Here is a 21,991-nt window from a genome sequence, read left to right as displayed (position 1 = left end):
ATGACCGGAGTGCCCCGGGGCCTGGAGTGTGGCCACAAACGGAGGCACGACAGAAGGACGTATGACAGGACGGCAGGACCACGAAGGGTGTGCAAGAACCAGACACTGTGCCCTGCTTTATGTTCCTGTCGAAACCCCAGGCTTCTGAGAAGGAACCAGAAAAGGTGATATACACCTGAGAGGGGCAGTCAAGCTTTAGATCACCTAGGAAAATAAGTCATGGTCAACGCCTGAAAGAAATCAGGGGGATTCTAAAAAGCGAACAGGCAGAGGCCTAATAAAAATCAGGAAATAGGCCCAAGGAGAATTTTGGACTTATCTCCTTTTACGTATGCTTTACAGCCAACCACAGCCAAGACATAATTAAATTTATGTACCTGAGAAACAGGACCAGAGGTGGGGAGAGCCAAACCATTTGTTTTTTGGACAACTAAGTAGGATTCCACAGAATTTTTCTTGGAAGAATCACCATCTGAAGGGCTGTCATTCAATGGGAATGAGTATTTCTGTGGACACATCCACATTTTTCATAGAACTTCCCGAGGGGAACACCGGTCCCAACTCAGCCTCTCGTTAGTTGTGTGACTTGAAGGAAGTTCATTAAACTCTCTGTATCTGTTTCCTCACCTTAAAAATTGGGCTAATCACAGTAGCTCTGCCCGTAGTTAAGCGTTCCGTGCACACGACGTATTATTACCCGTGGACAGAAGAATTCCCTGCTCCCCAGGGAAGGAAGGAGCATCGCTTCTGCGGACATTTTCTGTTCTGCTTCATCCTGAGACAACCCAACACGACTCATCTCCCAGCCTGGGGCCCGGGGGGCCCTCTTCCCCTCAAATCACTCGGACACGGTGAACAGAAGTAGAAAGTAACAGCTTCACCATCCACACTGCCTGCCTCCCTTCCTCGGCTGACAGCCAGGACAGACAGACTGTGCGTCTGTGGGTTGTGAGAGCCAGAGAAGCCGGAGAAGCCTCCGGGGCTGGCCTGTCCCAGGAACTGGACTGAACAAGCTCCTAGACCAGTTTGATCCAAAGAGACAGGCAGCTCTTCCCTTACCAGCAGAGCAGGGGGCAGGCCACAATGAGAAAGCCATCACGGGCGTCTCCGAAACCTTAAGGAGACAGGAGGTCTAATGGCACAAGGCCTCCAAGAGCATTAAGTTAACCCAGTGTCTTCTACCAGCAGGGAGGGAGATGAAGAAAGAAGGTAGCCGTGGAGGGGAGGGGACTCATGTGAAAGAAGAATCTAACCATGAAAATTTAATTTGTTAAAATAATGACTAGGGAATGACAAATAATGCACAAATTGTCTACATGCATTTATTGAATACATAATAAATGTGTGTTTGAATATATATAACTATATATGTGCACCATGATAAAAATTAATTCCAGCTTCCAGAAGCATCACTGTTTGTCTCCCTGCTGGCAAGAACCCTGGAGCACAGAGGTAAATTTCACACTTCCGCTCGGCACTCCCTCAACACAGACCATGGAGCTTAAGCTACCCAGGTGAGCAAATGTCACAGAATGCCTATTCGGCGGGTGGTAAATTCCAGCCATCCCAGGGAAATGCCAAGTGGTCTCAGGTCACAAGTTTGGCAAATAGCAATTTGGGGGTGTGGGGGAGATCCTAGTCGGAGCAAGGAAGGGGACAAAGGAGAGAGTGAAGGGGAGAAGGCCAAGCAAATGAAATGGGTGCCAAGATTTGGGAAAGGCAAGGCCAAAAATGCAGAGACTCAGACACAGAACATTTCTCAGGCTGCCTACGTGAAACGCAGCACCTTTTGAATCCAAGAAAGCATGCTTCGACACATATGACTAGAAGGGTTCATGAGCTTTCATTCAGAATGACCTCGACAGCCACACTCCTGGTCCTAAGGAACACATTCCACCCTGAGCACAGGGGCTTTGGGAGCAAGTCAGCTGGCCACGTTACAAAGATCCTGACCATGATTCCGGCTCCTCTTTGGACCGGGAGCTCAGCTCCTTGAGGGTTAAGGGCTAGAGCTTACTTACACATTTGCATTCCTAGGTCTCGCATAATGCTTCATACAAGAAATTCCATAAATATTTGCCAAAGCAATCAATGGTCCAAAATAGGGTATAAACTCTGCAAATTTCACCATGCCCTCCAGAAGGTCTAAACTGAAAATGTCCAGCTGGCATTGAAAAACTAAACCCAGTCGGGACAGGGATTTTTAACTTTTTCACTATTCAACCCATGGGACAGAAGAGTCTTCCTCCAACATCTCCAGAACTGAGAGTGTTCAAAAATATTTGGCTGAAAAACAGTGAAGCTTCTATAACCTCCACTTACGGAGGGCAACAGTTGGAAGGTGACATGATAGGTGAGAAGATGTATTCCAATGGGATCTTGACAATACCACCAATCTTTGCATACGAATGTCCACATGGAGGCCACTAGGGAGATGCTTGTCTCTTTAAGCCTTGAGGAAGTGAATCCAGTTACCAAGATATCGCAGCCTGAACCCCCTACAAAGGGAGGAAGTCAGTCCAATGAGGTAGGAGGATGGGGGTGTCCGAATCAGGAGCAGAGGAAAATCACTGCTTGCATTCTTCATTATTACCACTGCTGGTGTTAGCGGTCATTTAGATTTTAGCTACAATGTCCTTAACAGTCGGAAGGAACACGCGGACTCTCAACCTACATACCTACATAAGGCCCTCCCATCCTCCCCCCCAGAGTTACCTGCTGTGAAATTATAATAATGGGCCTGGGAGTTGGTGGATCAGAGACTGGGCTGGTGAAATTCACAGAATTAATTCACAGCTTTTTCCAAGTAATGAGGGAATTCAACCTTTCCCACTTCTAGCTCTCCCACGACCGTTCAATGGAAAGTTTCTGGAGGGTCTATTGTAGGACCTGGTGGTTGCTCTGCGGGGCTGTAACAGAGCAATAATAGGAAAGCACAAGAATCCATTTAAGAATAATAATCACACATCAAGAACATCTTTCCTAGTGTAACTTTCTAAAAAGAAAAATAAAGTAATATGGCTTAGGCATGAGCATGATGACAGCCCCTTCCTGCCCCGGCTCCAGTAGGCCAGCGGGGGAGGTGGGGTGCTCGGGCAGCGGGGTGGGGGGCAACTCCCCAAATCAATTTTCTCTTTGCTGAAGACTCTCGCAAAAGTAAGGCAGCTGGAGGCCCCTTCAAGCATTCCTGTGAGACAAGACAAGCGGCCATATAAGAAACTAGGTATGTTTGAAGGCCCCAAACCCTCTTCAAGTGTTAAAGAAATCAGACCACGCTTAACGAAAACAAATGTCAGTGCTGTTTGAAGTACATCAAGGTTCTTTGGGTTAAAAATCTCCCCAGGGGAAGATGACGCGCTCCCTTGGAAGAGCCGAGAAATCAAGACAGGGAGGGTTTCTGCAGCAACTTCAGATTATGGCATTTGATTCATTCCAATACCATAAAGCATCAACTGGAATATTTATGGAATCGAGAGAAAACCACACAGGGCCAACTAAGAAAGAAGCTGCAAATGAACACGCGTGCGTGTGAGCGCGCGCGCACATACACACTCGGCCACGTGCTTACACGCTGCCTCGTGCGTGTCACCTCTGCATGCAAAGCCACCGCCACCGAGGTCTGCTCGCACGGGCACCAGGCACACCCAGCACTCGGAAACCGCGGCTCGGGCCCCGCTCCCCGGGGACAGGGGTCGCGCGCCCTTGAGCGCCCTCACTCCGAAGCTCCGACGCCTTGACCGCGAGCGGCCGGGCCCAGCCCGCCGGGTGCCTAATAAAGGACGCGGGGCTCCCGAGGGGGCCGTCCCCGGGGGGGGGGGGCCTCTTCCGCCCCCTGTCTCGGGGTTGGGGCAGCGAGGTCGGCGGGGCCGAGGGACGAGGCGCGCGGCGAGGGGGCTCGGGGAGAAGGGGCCGCGGAGGCTTGCCCCCCGCCCCACTCCGGGGGTCCCCCCACCCCGGCCCGGCCGCGCTCGCGCCCGAAGGGAGCCGCTCCCCCTCGCGCCCCGCGGGTGGCTCGCCGCCCGGCCTCTCCGCCGCGGCCCCGCATTTCCCTAAGTTCCCAAAGTTTTCTGCCGCGACGCAGCCCCTTAAACTCCTTCCGGACGACTCCGCCTTCCGTGCTCCACCTGGTGTGAGCGAGCGGCCCTCAGCTCCCCCTGGCCGCTCACCTGGCCGCCCTTGACCCAGCGCCCTTGACCCCGTGCTCACACGACGTGGCCGCGCGGCGGCCGCGCACCCACCCCGGCCTCGCCGTCGCCGGGGCAGCGGGGCCACCGGGACCCCCGTCGGCAGGCCGCACAAAGGGCAGCCGGGCCTGGGCCGCCGCGCTTAGTTTTGAAGTGTTTACTGATGGAAGCTGGGTGCAAGGCCCTCGAGCCTCTGCATGCAAATTCTGCAGGAAGGCATCACCGTGCACAGCCTCGCATCCGCGGAGGGCCTTTCAGAATGGAGGCAGCCTGGGCTCCTCGTTAGGGTCCCTGAGAGGCTTTCTTTGTTAGGGACAAAAGAGAAATGCAAACTTTCAATTCGATTAACAATGGTAATTATAAGGAGGATACTCCTGCAGGGACGCAGTTGGTCTCAAATCACCTACAGCCTTCAGAAAAAAGCCGCCTGGCGGCCCTCTCTCCCCGGCCTACCAGCGCGGGCCACTAGGTAAACTTATTCCTCTGACCTACTGGCAGATTCAGCCCTGTCTCAAAGCACGACAAACGCAGAACGCTTTCCGCTCACACTTAGCGGCCCACACTTAATGAAAGCCAAACATCTTTCTAAATAGCCTCACTTTCCAAAAGCCCTCCTGACAGGTAGGTGGGAAACAGACCTTATTTCGGTATTTCAGCAGAGGCCAATGGTGAACAAGTAACTCTCCACAGTCCCAAGGTGAAAACCGAAGCCAAGTTTCCCAACTTTCTGGGCTGCTCCGTATGAACTTGCAAAGGTAAACTGCCCTTCCAATCCTGCAACCACAACTCTATTTTCCAAAAGCAATTTCCAGGCTAGAATCTGATTGCTACAAATAGAAAGGATGCAAAAGAACCATTATTTGCATTCAGTCACGGAGTCAACAAGGTGGATTAAACTGGGACCGGCCTCCAACTGGCCTTGTAAATGTGATGCTAAATGCTTCAATAAAAAAAAAAAAAAAAAACACGATTTTTTTTTTCCTCTCCAGTTTGCCTTTTGCAATTCAATTTGATTGATGGAAGTGGCCTTAACACCAACCGTAGCCACTTTGGCATGAGTGTCTAGAAAAGACACCAGGAGTCAAAGGATAAATAAGAACTGCAATAATAATGAAAAAGAATTTTCTTTTCTAAATGCTCCACCTGCCTTCCATCCTATGAACCCAAGCCTTGGCAGGGATCACGCGGGGACTTGTGATCTATGGGATGTGGGGTCAGGTTCATGGCTTTCTAGAGTTGCCCATTCCATGGATGTGGAAACCTAAGATCAAGAGGTCAAATGACATTCTTAAAATAACATACTTTGGAGGCAGTCAGCAGTAGGCCTCAGAACTCCTGACTCAGGGTCCTGCAAACCTTTGTCACACCTCAGATTCCTCCATACTTGTTCATGGTATTCCAACTGCAGAAAACAAGATGGCTGCTTCCACCTGCTCATTCTATTCAAGGGAACATTTCAGATTGTGTTAAGGGAATGGAAAGGAATCATAAAACAATGAGTTATGGAAAGAAAAAAGTAAAAAATAGAAAGAGATAGTGGGGAACTACCACATCCTAGCTCCCACCAGTGGCACATTCTCTGCCAGAAAGAGATGCCTTAGATATACACCTTATTCTGGAACATGGCTTTCCATCAGGAGCCAATTTCAATTTCTACAGAAGTACTAGATCAAGTTTGAGTAGGGAACAACCATGAGTTCAAAAACTAGCCCAAAAAAGAAACAAAACCAAAGTTTATGCCAAAACAACCATTCCATGGCCAAGCTGACCAACATGGAAGGCCCCATGTAACTACTGAGTGCTTGAAGTATGGCTGGTCCACACTGAAGATGTGCTGTAAATGTAAAATACACAATGGGTTTCGAAGTCTTAGTACAAAAGAAAAAGTAAAATAGCTCATTAATAATTTTTATGTTGATCACATGTTGAAATATTTTAGCTATTTGGATTTAAAAATAGATTTCTTAAAATGAATTTCACCTGTTTCTTTTTGCTGTTTTTAAATAGCCACTGGAAAATTTAAAGCATTAAATTTAAAATTACATACATGTTTACTGAACAGCACTGTTTATGGGATTCCCTTCCTAGAGCCCTAGGACTAAAGGGGGGAGAGGAAGGTATGTTGGGATGCCTTGGGCTGAGCTTTGCCCAAGAGTCTGTTTTCCTCTCATTCAGAAAACCACTTAAAGCATTTAAATGCAGCAGGGTCAGGAAGCATTTTGGTAAGCCTCTAAAACCCCTGGACGTTGCTGGGAGAAAACCCAACCTGAAGAGACAGAGCCAAACTAATGAGAAGGGTGGTCAACACTCTGCCATGTGGTTTTGGAAAAAAAAAAAAAGAAAACAGTAGTTGGCATGTATTGAGCATACTCGCTCAACTATATGCCTTATATTATTGTGTTGTTTAGTGCCCCCAAATGACCCTACATAGTATTGTTATCTTTACAGTGGAGGTGAGGACATGGAAGCTCTGTTAAATCAAATAACATTAATGTTACACACGAAGCTAGGAACAGAATCCAGTTGGTTTTGCCTCAAAGTCCATGCTTTCTCTATCACACTAAATTGCTATTCAGAAAATCACCCAATCGTTTTTGCTAACTCCTTCCTTTCCAGGAACGGGTCACCTGAAATTCGAGTGGTAGAAATTCATTCTTCTGATTTAAATTTATCCCCCCAAAATTTAGAGTAGGTATTGATCAAAGAAAACAAAAACTACAATAGAACTAAACTAAACATGGAAAAGAGAGATCCCTGACTGGAGAAAAAGGTTGAAAGAAATGGAAGGCTGGGAGTGCTGAAGACAAACCTTGGTGTCATTTACAATATGACTTCAGACTCAGGGAAACAGTTTGGAAGTTCCTCAAAACACCAAGCACAGAGTACCCTGTGATCCAGCAAGCCACTCCTACGTATATATCCAGAGAAAGAGAAACAAACCTCCACACAAAACTCATATGCACATGTTCATAGCAGCAAAAACATACAAAACAAGCTAAATAATCCATCAACTGATGAATGGATAAACAAACTGTGGTATATCCATACAATGGAATATTATTTGGCCATAAAAAGGAATGAAGTATTGGGGTGCCTGGGTAGCACAGTCTTCAGCTCAGGCCATGATCCCAGGGCCCAGGGATTGAGCCCCGCTCAGCAGGGAGTCTGCTTTTCCCTCTCCCTCTGCCCCTCCCCCCCACATACTCTCTCTCACTCTCAAATAAATAAATAAAATCTTAAAAAAAAAAAAGGAATGAAGTATTGATGCTATGCTATAGCATAAATGAACCTGAAAATACTATGCTAAGCGAAAGAAGCTAGTAACAAACCACATGTTATATGAATTTATGTGAAATGTCCAGAATAGACAAATCCATAGAGACAGAGATTAGCAATCACAAGGGCTAGGCAAAGGGAGAAGTATGAACTGACTGGAAATAGGTACTGGGTTTTTTGGGAGGTGATAAAAAAATACCTAAATTTAGGTTCTGATGGTTGTACGATTTTGTGAATCCACGAAACCACTGAACTGTACAGTTTACATGCGTGAATTTCATGGTATATGAAATATATTTCAAGAAAACTATCAGGGGCACGGGGCTGGCTCAGTCGGTAGAGCATACAACTCTTTATCTCGGGGTCGTGAGTCTGAGTGCCATGTGGGGCACAGAGTTTACTTTAAAAAAATAAAAGATGGGGCACCCGGGTGGCTCAGCCAGTTGAGCGTCTGCCTTCGGTTCAGGTCATAATCCCAGGGTCCTGGGATCGAGCCCCACCTCACGTCGGGAATCCCTGCTCAGCAGGGAGCCTGCTTCTCCCTCTCCCTCTGCCCCTCCCCCTGCCTGTGCTGTCTCTCTCTCAAATAAATAAAATCTTAAAAAAAAAAAACTATTAAAAAAGAATAAAAGAGAATAAACCTCCTATGTATCAAGGCTGTCATTATGACAAAGATAAAATTTTTCCTAAATAAGAACCATAGTAGGAAGTCAGGAAGAGGTGGGGTTGCCCTAAACTCACTTTGTGTTACTCTTCCTACTTGGAAACTTTGTAAACTGAATGGATGGGTCTATGTGTTTTCAGAGAGAAAATATTTTTAACTATAATTACGTAATATCTCCAGTTGCTGATGCTAAGAGAACACTATCCCTAACATATGCAACTTTAGCTTTTCAGGTAGTTGTTGTCCAGTTCGGGGATAATTAAAACCCTTTGTCTTTGTTCTTACCCACTTCTTTTTGTCCCCTTTTTTTTCCAACCTAGCCCCAGCCTTTTTGGCCAGATACAGCTAATTCTCACTTTAAGAGAACAGCAAGAGAAACAAAAGAAAGCAAATCTTAAATTCAGCAATTTTTGTCTCTTTTCAGCATAGAATCACAGAGTCTTGGAATTGGCTTGGTCTTTAGGGACCATCTGGTGCAAGCCTCTCGTTTTCATGTAAGAAAACAGGGCCAGAAATAATAAAAGCTAACAGTTATTGACTGCTTATGCCAGGCACTGTAATTTACATGTATTACCTCATTTACTCCTCCCAGTGCCCCTCTAAGATAGGTATCATTGTTAGTGCCTTTTTACAGAAGAGGAAAATGAGGCACAGAGAGGTGGAGTAACTCGAATAAGGTCACAGAGCTCAAAAGCAGGAGATGTGGGATACAAACCCAGGCAGTGTGGCTTCAGAGACCAAGTCCTTAACCAGTACTATTAGAGTTTCTCCTAAATTTATTTAAGCAATTTGCCTACCATCTTACAACTCCTTAGTGGTAGGTCCCGAGCTAGGAGAGGTGCGAGGCGCCCACCCCAGGACCCGCTTCAGGACAACAGTGTCAGCGCAAGATATAGAGGAACCTACGAGCTAAACCCAAAAGGATGATTTTATTTTTTTTTACCCCTTGCAATCTTGATTTCCACCAATAATTGAGATTGAAACACAGCTGTCACTGGTGAGAAGCTCTTCCGGGAAGTCACTACTGACCTTATTCTGCCATAAAGGGAGATAGGTTTTATAATCTTATGACAGTCTATACCTGCACTTTTTTTTTTTTTTTCTGGAAATCACTCTGCCAAGTTCTGATAAGTGACATCTCCAAGATGCAGATGGAGCAAAAGATTCAACCAGAGAATTCTCCCTATGAGAGATGACCAAGCACCCAGGACATGATTACAGACTAGTGGATGTGTTGTTCCCTTGCCCTGAAAGAGTTAACACAATGACATCCTATGAAATGGAACAGGATATGAGTCCTGACATAATTTATTATAGAAAATACAGCATCTTTTATTTGGATAGCTCAGGGAGCTCAAAACGCTTTGCAAATAACTTACTAATCCTCCACGTACTTTATCAATTACTGCATTCCGTAAGCCTCAGCAACACCATCTCAGGTAAGGGGCAGGGGTGCAGCCAGGGAGGTCCTATTCCTCTTACCCAGGCACGAACGGCAGCCCATGCGGATTGGGTGCTCTCAGGGTCATACGAAAATGAAAAAGAGCTGTCTTTGGGGGCTGGACCTTGGACACTGCCTCTGTCATGTGGCTTTGGGGGTGAATTTTTTTTTATATAAAAAGGGAAAGGAATGGAAGTATATTTAGATTCACCTCACCACGTTCAAAACATAACAGCCACCACCTAAAAGGGGTTTAAAACCAAAATTAAGGCTAAGTTTTCCTAAGGCATGAATGTAAACTATGTCTCCAAAGAAGCTGGGGTTATGCTTTAAATTAAAATGAAAATGCTTTCCTATTTAAATATGTACAGTATTTAAGTTTGGGTTTGTTTGCTTGTTCAGGGGCATTTCTGTAATTTTGCCCACCATACAACCCCAAGTTCGTGGATGTCAGTAGAAGGCAAATGCACGTGGCAAGCGTGGCACCAGCAGAGAGCTGAATTGCACAGGCAGGTCAGGCCCAACAGGGAACCCACAGCCTCACTCCCCCCAACTCCCAACACCCCCTGTCCCTGGGTCCCAAGTCTCTCTGTGCATCCCTCTCATAAACCCTCTCCCCATTCCCTCAGTTTAACTTCAATCTCTCTCCTCCCCAATCCTCCCCGGCACCCTGATTGTTAGAAGAAGCGACACCAAACTTCCAATACTCTGTTCTGTTAGGTTACGCCCCCAATGTGCTTTGCACCCTCCTGCCCACCAGAATTCGTCTAACGCACTCCTAAAAATGGGTCACACAAAAGTGACCAGAGAGAAGAGATACTTCTCATCGGTTCTAGTGTAGCGCATCCATAGCCTACATCCAGATCGTGATAAAGCGGATTTCGTCCAGTCACGTGATGTCTGCCCAGCTCACTGCTGTGCCTGAATGGTAGTGTTCAAGTAAAGCTGGGCTGCAACTTCCCTCCCCTCACTCCCCCATTCCACACACACACACACACACACACACACACAACGAAAGAGAGAGAGAGAAAAGATCTAACACTTGAATTCACTGGTCAGCAAGAAAAAGTTTTTGCATTTGCCTGCCATGGATGAACTTCTGTGAAGCCACTATTTCCACTTCAACCCCAAAAGGAATCTGAGCAGAGGCAACCCTAAATTGTCTAAAGTTATTTCACTCCTGCTCAGCTCAAGGCCTCATACCATCAGAATTATTCCCCTGCTGTGCCCCTCTCCTACTTACACAAACACACTGCAGTGCCCCTCTCCTACTTACACAAACACACACACACACACACACAAATTATCCTCTAATGTTGTAAAAAAGAGAGGAGTACCAGTCCCATAATATAATTGCTGTATTACAAAGAAGTGGCAGGCAAGAATAATAAGATAAGGTGTCAAAAGTGAAATACAGTAGTAGACTAAAAAAAAAAAAGAAAAAACTCCACAGTTCTATGATGGGGGTGTTAATTGAACACAGAGAAAAAAGAAAAGAGAGAGAACAAAAGAGTGTTAAGGAAGCAAAAAAAATAATAATAATTTTTTTAACCTCCTTCAGTGATTTGATTTAACTTCAGTGCAGATAATTCACAGAGGAAAATCGGCTGAAAATGCCATAGATAGCTATTATGTTCTAAAATTAAAAACTATTCACAACAATTACAGCTATTCATTGCTATCTATAAATATTCTCCTTAGTAAATGGCACCCAATATTTTTTGTGTGTTTTCCTCATTTTTAAACCTGCATGATTTTTGACACAAAAGTAGAAAAAAAAATGAAACACTGGAAAATATAAGCAAGGTCTTTTTTAAGAAATGCAGCGTGTTTGCCTTTTTTTGTCTCCTTCTCTTCCATCCCATCAACCCTACTACCACCACATATGTAAAACTCAGCCTATTGCTAATTTGTCAGAAGACAAGGAATGGTTCCTAAAAAAAAAAAAAAAAAAAAAAACAAGAGCAAATAAGATACTGAGCAGTCCCAAACTCTATATTAAATCCCTCCGTTCCCAGAAGGAAAGAGCAGATGAAAGCCCCTTCTGAAATACACATTGTTGTGGGTCTGGACAAGCTTTTCCTTGCTGTTGTCTGAGATTTGCCGCACGAGCATTTTGCAGGCATTCTTTTTTCCTGGCATTTATTTTAAAAAAGCAAAAGGGTATCAAAATAAAAACTTACCCACACTCTGAGGCAAGAAGATACATGGTGGTGTTGTTTTTTTTTTTAATATCCTCACAGTAATTTCTGACTTAAATACCTATCAATCAACTGTAATTTAGAAGCTGCTGCCTACTTTGGGTGTTGTGCGCATGCGTTTCTTTCAAGTTCCAAAAGGTTGGTAAGACAGTCTTTGCTAGCATCCCTACTTATTTCTGAGTTTTCCAACTGAAACCATTAACAAAAACAAAAAAACTAAAGGCAGCAAATGAAGGCCATTGCCATGCTCCTCTCAGAGTCCCGTCTTCCTGACATAAAGACCTAGGTGAGCCCAATGTGTCAACTTTGCGTGAGAATGCAAACCAGCAAACGAGCCCACCCTACATCAAGTAAGCTCTACAGTGCTGGAGATGGAAGCGTGAAAATACTCATTTAAGACAAGGGGGCTTGGAAGTAACAATAGGAAAAGTCCCAGAACAATGAAGGAATGCCTAGAAACTGACCATCCAACAGATCTGGTTACCAGCTCTGTAGCAAGATGGGGGAAAAAAGCCTCCTGCAACTTTACCCTGTATGTGTCTCCGACACATCGACCGCAAGGAAGATATGCTGGCACAGGGACGGGGAGTTGGGCAAATCCTGAGGAACGGAGTAATCATGCTTTAGAATCAAAGGCTTCTCCTCCACACACCAGCCGTCGGTCCCCTACCTTTAGCACAGAACACTCAACATTCCAGGAGAGATTTCTTCCTTCCCTCACTCCTTCTAATGTACAAGTGGAAGAGAAACAAGGAGGAAGGCCCTTTTTTATTTTCTTTTTTTTTTAAACTTTCACCCATGGGTGCCCTCTAAACCCAAAACCCTGTGTGTGTGTGTGTGTGTGTGTGTGTGTGTGTGTGTGCGCGCGCGCATGCGGATTTCCCCTTTAACACAGGGGCAGGGATCCTTGCTGTTTTGAATTTCCAGGACTTGATCGACTATGTGTTAAATCTAGGATTCTAAAGACAACACACAGAACCTTAACTTAGATTTTTTTTTTTTGAATCTCCAGACATTAATTCATTAAGTGACAGAAAATTTTTAAGAAGCAAAATACACAAGCGAATGATAAATTACACCTTTCAAGTGTGATTTTGACCAATACCACTGCTTCCTATCACCATAGTTTAGCCAATATGAAAAAGGAACAAACTCTTTAACACCGGAACCGGATCTCTATTCACACCCACCCACTTTGATCTACTGCCTTAGTAGGTTTTAATTAGAAGACCAGAATTAAACACTTTGGCCACAATATACATTCAAGTGCCCTGACGGGCTTCCTTTTCAATAAAAATCTAATAAAATGTCTTCAAAAATAGAGTCGCCTTAGCCTGGATTATCAAATATGCCTTTACGTCTTGATTTCTGCATTTCATGAATCAAGATAGGCAGAAAAGCATACCCGATTAGAGACAAATTTCAACAAACCAAATATTCAAAGTAAATAAGCATCAGAGATCAAAAGAGAAAATGAGAAGGAAGAAAAAAAGGAGAGAAGAAACAAATAGACATGGACTTAGGCTTCCTGCTCTGGCTAATAGAAAAAAACAAACTAACTAAAAAGTGTGACAAACTGGAAAAGCTCTTTGATATTTGTATGCACCATTCATAAATCTCTTAAAAGGTGTTTCACAGCTAAAATAATGTAATTAACAGCTTTGAGTCTGGAAGGTCTGAACATCACTGCTCAGGTGCTTTGTCTAGAATGTTATGCACAGCACAAATAACATTCAACAAAGGAGCTGCTGACTAATTTCACATAGATTTCAAGACCCAAGTAATTACAGGTTCCATCAGTGGCCACATCTTGAAACTATTTATTTTTAAAAAGACAAACACAGAGAGCTTTCAAAAAGAAAGCCACCCTGTGTGCCCTCCCCCCTCCCCTTTTTTATGTGTAACTATCAATGTATATCAACTGGGCATGCAATCATATTTATTGTCACTTTCATTCATGTCATGCCCTTGCTTATATGGTTTAGATATGAATTATTGACTGTTACACTCCTTGTTGTAAAAAATAAATAAATAAATAGGATGGCAGGTACTTTGCACTGCTCTGAAGCGAGCGAGCAAGTCAGAGGCCAGCAGAAGCTCCCGCTTTATATAACCACCCCTCGTTCCTCATCTTTATGCCCTAGTTTCAGATTGGCTTTTCAACTCTTTCTTTTTACAAGGGAGAGATGCACCCACTTTGGAAAATTAAGGCTTAACACAAACAAACCCGAGGATGTGGCTAAATGTCCTTCCCAGAGCATCTGTTGTTTAAGAACACCTCTGATTGATGATTGCTATTTTTTAATTGTTGCTTTAAAATTTAAATGCCCTCCTGGGATGTGTTGTAAGTGTGTGAGTCCATGATATGAGGTCTAGAAAGTAGAAAAAAAAACCAACAGAATGAGGGATCTCATGGCATGATGCTCTCCTCAAACCAACGCTTCCCCCTGCTATAAAATCACAGGGCACTCAGATACCGGTAACCTGACATTGTATGGCGCTTTCCACAAAGGTATTTGACAACACTGCTGAGAACCTTTAGCCTGCTGCTTGGTACAATCACAAGAAAAAAAGGAAAGGAAACTTTAAACAGTTTAGCCCCCATGCCCAACTCCAAAAAAAATGAGGGTTTTAAATAATGGGCCAAAAAGATTTTCCTCCTGGAAACAGACTTTTACTTTCATATTTTTCCCCCAAAGGCAAACATCATTCTATAAATTTCCCTTCAGAACCTCTCTTTGGTCCCCAATTTCAAAGAGGCTGGTAACAGAGACAAGGAAAATAAACCAGTAATGCTTGATAATAACTGTCAAAGAAACTTGGTGCTTTTTCCAGGAAGCAGAGCTACTCGGGCTTCCTATTGGAAACTGCGATCAATCTTGACAGCACTTTTATGCTGAAATTTTAATATTTAAATAATGGGTTTGTCATTGCTGGTTAAGTGAGTCAATTGGCCAAAGAAAATGCTTAAATGTTGGAATCTCAGTCCTACCTGTTTTTTCTTTGATTTCACACAACACATTAAACAAGGCAGGCTTCATTCTGTGGCAGTTTAAAGCATGTTTTCTGCAAGAAAGAAACAACAACATAATAGCTTAGGTGGACTTTCGAGATCAAACTGCTGATAAAGCACAGGGGGAAAAAAAATCTGAACATTTAGCCAAAATTATATCCCAAGCATAACTCTGTGGCATGCTTCAATTGTTTTATGACTTAATATACAGAGTCCTGCCATAGAAAAAGAAATAATGTTAATTAGCAGGGATAGAGTAGGGATTTAACTACAGAACAGAACCAACCTAAATTATGCCCATTTAGGCGGAGTTAGGTGTTGTGTTGTTGTTTTTTTATAAGTAGTTCAATCAAAGTGGAATTCTTAAACCAATAATCGTACCCAGGGCAATGACTAGGGCAAAGCCAAAAGCCTGGGATAACAGTTCCTATAATCTATGCATCCACCAAAGCCTAGGAGCTGTCTGCCTCTCGCTCTGTGTGTGTGTTTTCAAATTTAATTCATCCATGTGTTCGAATTCATTCCGCAGATGCCCCTGTATTCTCATAAACACAAGATGCTTGAAAGGTCTTCTGAGTAGAACTGTCAATTTATAAAATTTCAGTCCCCAAGTTAAAGAGTATGGAAATGCATTGCCAGGGGCAAACATACCCATATGGGGAATAAATTCATTTCTCTGTGTTCACATTATGCCTCTTGTGTGCACACTGCTTATTTGCAGGTGTTGAAATTCAATTATTTACAATTAGGACCTTGCACCCATTGGGGAAAAAATAAATACAATTCTGCCTTTTGGATTAGTGATTTACCTGGTTCTTGGTGTGTGTTTGTATTCAGAATGCACTTGAGGAACCAAACAATACCTTTCCCTTGATTTTACTATGGAAGCACTTAGCAGAAGGAGATTGTTTTGGAAACAAAATCCTGATCATATCAGCTATCAGTGAAGGGAATTCTGTTTACAAACTGAAATTAATGTGCAAAGACAAATGGAAACCCCTGGCACTCCAGACACATGCAATCCTTTTTTAATTCTTGTGAAAGTTAAAAAAAAAAAAAAAATAGACACATCCTCATGAAGAACAGTAACCAGAAGTCTGGTCTATATACTGTACAGCAAAGAGCAATAAACTCAAAAATTCAAGAGTATCAAAATAAACACATGCATTGTGTCTAAAACACCAATGGTTTACTTTGTAAATAATAAATGTACATGAGAAAGGTATGGCTAAGGAAAGGAAAAACAGATGCAGTATTTGCTAAGTAGAGTTACATTGTTTAACCAAAAAGAAAGCTTAGTGGTGATTGAGTTCTCATGTGGGGTGGGAAAAAAGGTGGAAAATACTTCACTGTATCAAAGACCCCTTTGGGGCGCTTTTAAAATAGTTTTCATTAATTGTATTCTTACATAGAGGCCCAAATGGAAAAAACAAACAAAAGCAACAACAACAAAAAGCCCCACACGGCTTCACAGAAATACTGCATTTCCACAGCACATCAGTGGGGTTATGGAGAGAGAACAGATTTCCCTCTCCCAAAATTGTGTCTGATCTCTCTCAGCATCTAGGCCACTGTAAGGGGGGACCCGCCAAGCCACGGCTGTCCTCAGTTGTACAAAAAGGAATACGACTCAACATGAGAAAAGTGGTAAATCTCCAGCCTTCCCGGCCCTTTCCACTTCACAAACTTGTTATTAAACCAGTTTACTGGTCTGTCTGAGTTTATTTTTCTGGAACAATGCAATGGAGAAATCTGTTCCAATTCTAAAAGAGATAGCCAGTGGGAAAACTTCCACTTTACGATAATTACTAGCTTCTCTTCAGATAATAAAATTCAAAAAGAGCACCGATTCATTTCTGAAAACTTTCCCCCATTTAAGAAAATCAAGAATAGTTCCCGTCTTCGAACATTTCTAAGTTTTCGAGCCCACGTAAACCTCAGTACTTCTGAGTTTACATGTTGCATGTGCTTGCTGCTAAAATAAGGGTGTAATTCATAACACCCATGCTTTGTGCTGCTTCTCATTTTCTCAACTCAAATTCCTTATTTCCATAGGACAAAAATACATATAATGATGTCTTTTCCATATAACTAAGTCATTCGGGTTATAGGAATTGTGCACATATTAAAAAAAAAAAAAACTACTTCTGAGATTTAACAAAGCAGGGTAATTAACTGTAAAGACATATGTGGTCATTAGATTTTTAAAATTCTTCCTTTCGAGGTCGGCCTTGGGCAAGCTGTTAGTGGGTTGCCACTAACTCTACATTTTATTCTGAAAGAGAATTTACTGTAAAATCCTAGAGTGGAGAACTGTATACTGGGCAGTGGATTAAGTTGAGAAGCTAAACAGCTTCTTTATTCTGTTTCCTTAATAAAGATCCTCCTGTCCTATAGTACTGAAATACATGAAATTCACACATGCCTTCATTTCTATTTATTTGCATTCTAACTGGTCCTGAAAGAAGCATGGGAAAAAGAGCATGCTTGATTTTTGTCCCCCCCCACCCCTTTTTAAAGGACCATACATTCTGTGCCACGGAAGGTTGGTAAACTGACTCAAATTAAGAGACAATAAAGTTAAACTGAATATCTGTGTCGCCCAAAACTAACAAATATGTCTCAAAGCAAAATTATGTTTTCCTTCTTTCCATTAGCTTTTTTTGAAACAGAATCAAGTGAATGCAAAATATTTTTTGGATAGCTGACAAGTACTGACAAAGAATTAATCTGCTTTTTTTTTAAGGGGGCAGAAAGGGGAAAAGATAAAAATTAATTTTAGAGGGGTACGTCAAGAAAGAAAAGCAAAAGTCTCTGAATTAGGTGAGGAGTCACTAAATTTGCAAATAAAGTGTTATTGGGACATTTTATTTTGTAATGTTACGGAGTCCCTCAACAAGAAGGCATGGAATGCTGTTCAAAACTTGACAATTCTGCTCTCTCTGATACTTTTTTAAAGCAGTAAAAAGTGCCGAGGGCCGCTTTTGGATCGGTTGGCAGTATTTTCGGCGTGCCTGAGTGTTTGTGTGGACATATATGAATATCTCTATATTCACACACACACATACACACACACTCACACACATTACACACTCTCTCACACACACACACACACACACAGAGCCACATCTCGGCATGGGCGATTACACTTTCGATAACAACGCTCCTTCCAATTTTACTCCTCCGCCATGTAGTTGCTCGTCAAAATGGGAAAAGAAATAACATTTAAAAAGAAAGAGCTGTGCTGCTTCGGTTCCCATTGTTTCCCCCTGCGAGAGGGAGAAAAACAAAAAACCCCAAGAAAGGAAAAGAAAAGCCTCCATCTCACCTGGCCTGCGCCTCATCCAAACTCTGGTCTGTGATGGTCATAATTTGCTGTAAAATGTCTCCAATGTCCTGCTTCCTCCCGCCCTCCCCCTCGGTCCCTCCGGCCCCATCCTGCAAGTGCTGGGACAGGCCGGGGTGCCCGGCCATCCCGACCCCAGCATGGGAATGCATCAGCCTGGGCTGCTCGTCCATCTCCAAAGGCAACGGCAGCCCCCGGCTCTTCCTCTTCTGCTGCTCGGCTCGGCTCCTGGGCAGCACCAAGGCTTTTTATCCTTCACGCTGGCTTCAGATCCTTTTCAGGATAAACAGGGAAGGGGGAAAAAAGAAGACCAAAAGAAAAAAAAAATCCCTTTGCCTCTTTTAGAGGCTGGTGGGAGGATGGGGAGTGGGGAGGGGGAGGGGGGCGTGAAGGGGTTGCGGGGTGAGGGTGGGGATAAGGGCTGGTGGGGAAGGGTGTTGACTCCAAAAAGCAAGAAAAATAAACCACCTTCCCACTTGACGAAAAGAAATCAGAGCTGGCTTTTGGTTTTTCAGTCCGGTCTCCTTTGCCTGGCAGAAATGGGCTCCCGGCGCTTAAATCTGTGGCTTAATCCTTTTGCAAATATGCATTGATCGGGAGAAAGGAGAGGAAGGCAGGGGGATTGCAATGCAAACTTTCCCCCCCACCCCCCGCTGCCCCCCACCCCCACTCCGGGCCAGAGTGATCTCAAAGGGGGTGGGCTGTTGCAAAAGCCAGATCTCCCCCGGCCGCGGCGGCAGGCAGAGCACAGGCTCTCTCCTCCTCCGTGTCTCTGCAAACTCCGGCAGCCCCGTCAGCCTCCTGCTTTTGTTTAGCTCAGGCTCAGGACTCCAGAAACACATACAGAAAAACCACAGCCTGCGAGGAGGAGGAGGAGGAGAAGGAGGAGGAGGACGAGAAGGAGGAGAGGGGAGGGGGCGGGGAAGCCGGGAGGCGGGGGGTGGGGGGGTGGAGAAGGAGGGAGGAGGGCGCGCGGGCCCCGCCCCCCTGTCCTGATTGGCCGTCGGAGAGAAGACGGGCCCTCCTCCCCCTGCTCGCCTCCCTGCGCCTCCTCCGCGGCCTCCTTCGGCTCCTCCTCGCCCGGCGCCCTGTCAATCAGAGTTCAGAGGTGGGCCGGGAAGGAGGCCGGGCCAGTGCCAAGTCTCCGGTCCTTAAAGGTGCAACGGTACCGGGAGCTCCAGCTCAGTTAATGCCCAGTCTTGTCGCCTGCCCGGCTTAGCTGCCGTCCTTGAGGAGAATGTGGCTCCACTTCAATGCAAACGTATAATATTTACAGAAGAGAACACTGGCGGTGAGAGTCTACCCCCCACTCCTGTTTTCTTTTGCTGTAACATTGCAATTGGAAAACTGGATCCTTGTAAATCCTTAGACCTCAGGGAAACTGTTGAGAGCAAAAGTTTGTCAGCACGAAGTAGTTATGAAGCACAATCGAGCTGCTAATATAACGAACAATGATCTCTAATAAACGGCAAATGTAATAATAGATTTTTTTAAAAAATCACAGCGGAGTTCAAAGTAATACCGAACAGTGGCATTTTTGTTGCATGAAAACTAAATTATGAACTATGAAACAAAATAATGTTGAAGAAAAAAAAAGATTAATAAATAAGTCCACCAAATGAATCTAATTCAACATATCTCTCCCTTCCCCCTGGGGGAAATTAGTTATTTGGCTTAAATACTTTATAAAGAAATGCATTATCACAGTCTGGATCTAGTTTTTAATATAGTCTAATAAGCATTATTAACTGGAATAAGAAACGAACTGACGTTTATTGAATGCCTACTACGCACCAAGTAATTTACATGACTTATTTTAAGACATCTCTGTGAGCTATGGATTATGATTTTCACTTTACAGAGAGGGAACTCAGAAAGGTTAAATAACTTGTCCAAGGGCCCACAGTTTTTAAGTGTCGAAGCTGAAATTCAAATCTAAGTGTGGCTCTCTACAAAAACCTGGTGTTTCAACTATGCAACCTGCCTGGGTCTACCGGAAATGTGTGAATCACATTAGCTATGTATGCATTGCCCATGTTGTTTGTAAAGAGACTTAAAATGCTTTAAAAAGTGCTTTAAAAGATACATATTCGAACAAGGTGACTCAAATTGAAAATGGGTAGGAAAGAATGAAAAAAGATTTAAATAGAATCGGGGGAAAAACTAATAAGAAACTCCCAGCTGAAGTCCAATACTATACCTCCAAGTAGATCACAGATTTGCCTCCCATCTTTTCATCAGGCAAGATGAGAAGAGAGATCTGACTGGCTACGCAGTCACAATGGGCAAAAGATAAAAGGGCAGATGAATTACTTAGGAAAAGCCCAGAATATGTTGAAACCTAAACTGTTCTAATGTGTAGCCAGCCCTATTCCCAGATGACAGTATAGCCAAAAGAAATGTGTTGAACCACTGCAAACCTCAGTGTATCCAATCTGCAAAATGGAAGGCAAGCTTGCCAGGTGCTTTGAGATAAAATGTTATTCTTTTCATCACACCAACCTCCTTCCCAATGATTATCAAAAACGAGTTTGGCATGGGGCGCCTGGGTGGCTCAGTCTTTAAGCGACTGCCTTCGGCTCAGGTCATGATCCCAGGGTCCTGGGATCGAGCCCCGCATCGGGCTCCCTGCTCTGCGGGAAGCCTGCTTCTCCCTCTCCCGCTCCCCCTGCTTGTGTTCCCTCTCTCACTGTGTCTCTCTCTGTCAAATAAATAAATAAAATCTTAAAAAAAAAAAAACAAGTTTGGCAACATAAGGAGCCCTTATGAAAGGATTTCAAAGCAGTTCTTAATAACTTATTGGCATGAGGGCATGCAGTAAGGTGTATTAATGGTAATTATGATGCCATTACTTAATAACAATTGTTTTATTCATATACATACCCTGACTTGTAAACTGGCTTTTTAAATCAACACTAATAAAAAGTTGAGCACAAAATGATATCCTCAAATTGTATGTCAGTCACAGTGAGTATACTTACAATGATGAAATGATCCCATCTTCAAGCATGAAAAGAAGTCAACCCAGATCCTGGATGAAATCGGTATGTGAGCAAGTGATTTTAACAGAAAATCTAATAAAAGTTCACGAGGCAACGTATTGAAAAAGGTACCATCGATACCAGAAGGTCATTGTCATCTAGGAACATTCTTTTTGGGGTGATGAAAATGTTCTAAATTTACATAGGGGTGATGGTAGCTCCATTTTGTGAATATACTAAAAACCAGAAATTTCTTTGTACAAAGAATTGTACACTTTATAAGTGTGAATTTTATGGTAATGTGAATTGTATCTCAATAAAGCTTTTTTAAAATAAAAAAATTAGGAAAATGAGAAATGTCCACAATAATAATATTAATGATAGTATTTATTGAGTGCTTGGGTGCCTGACTGGCTCAGTCGGTAGAGGGTGCAATTGTTGATCTTGGGGTCATGAGTTTGAGCCCCAAATTGGGTGAAGAGATTACTTAAAAATAAAATCTTTAACAAAAAATGTATTGAGTGCTTTAGCATGATTAAGTATTACAGTTGACCCTTGAACAACATGGGTTTGAACTGAGCAGGTCCATTTATATGTGGATTTTCTTAATAAATACAGTACAGTAAAGTAAATAAATACAGTACAGTACTGTAAATGCATTTTCTCTTCTGATTTTCTTTTTTTTTAAGATTTGTTTATTTATTTTAGAAAGAGAGAGAGCACAGTGGGGGGATGGGGCAGAGGGAGAGGGAAAGAGAGAATCTCCAGCAGACTCCCCACTGAGCATGAAGCCGGCTTGATCCCACCACCCTGAGATCATGACCTGAGCCAAAATCAGGAGTTGGACATTTAATCAATGAGCCACCCAAGCGCCCCTTACTTATG

General features: G+C 43.5%; 1 protein-coding gene across 3 annotated transcripts in view; it reads right to left on the bottom strand.

Annotated features, from left to right (window-relative positions):
• PBX1 (PBX homeobox 1) overlaps window positions 1-18,783 on the bottom strand; it is a 280,125-nt gene extending 261,342 nt beyond the window's left edge. For 2 of the 3 annotated variants that reach the window (XM_032422112.1, XM_032422114.1), the window contains exons 1-2: window positions 18,108-18,783; window positions 14,759-14,832 (exon numbers count right to left, since the gene is read on the bottom strand). In XM_032422112.1, coding sequence (XP_032278003.1) covers window positions 14,759-14,832; window positions 18,108-18,298 — 265 coding nt within the window. In that variant the 5' untranslated portion in view covers window positions 18,299-18,783. The remainder of the gene's footprint in view (window positions 1-14,758; window positions 14,833-18,107) is intronic. The other variant, XM_032422113.1, reaches the window with a different exon arrangement.
• Window positions 18,784-21,991: the final 3,208 nt, after the last annotated feature.

Source organism: Phoca vitulina, unplaced genomic scaffold (assembly GCF_004348235.1).
Source record: "Phoca vitulina isolate PV1807 unplaced genomic scaffold, GSC_HSeal_1.0 scaffold26, whole genome shotgun sequence".
Taxonomy (NCBI): Eukaryota; Metazoa; Chordata; class Mammalia; order Carnivora; family Phocidae; genus Phoca; species Phoca vitulina.
This window is presented reverse-complemented; position numbering and strand designations above follow the sequence as displayed.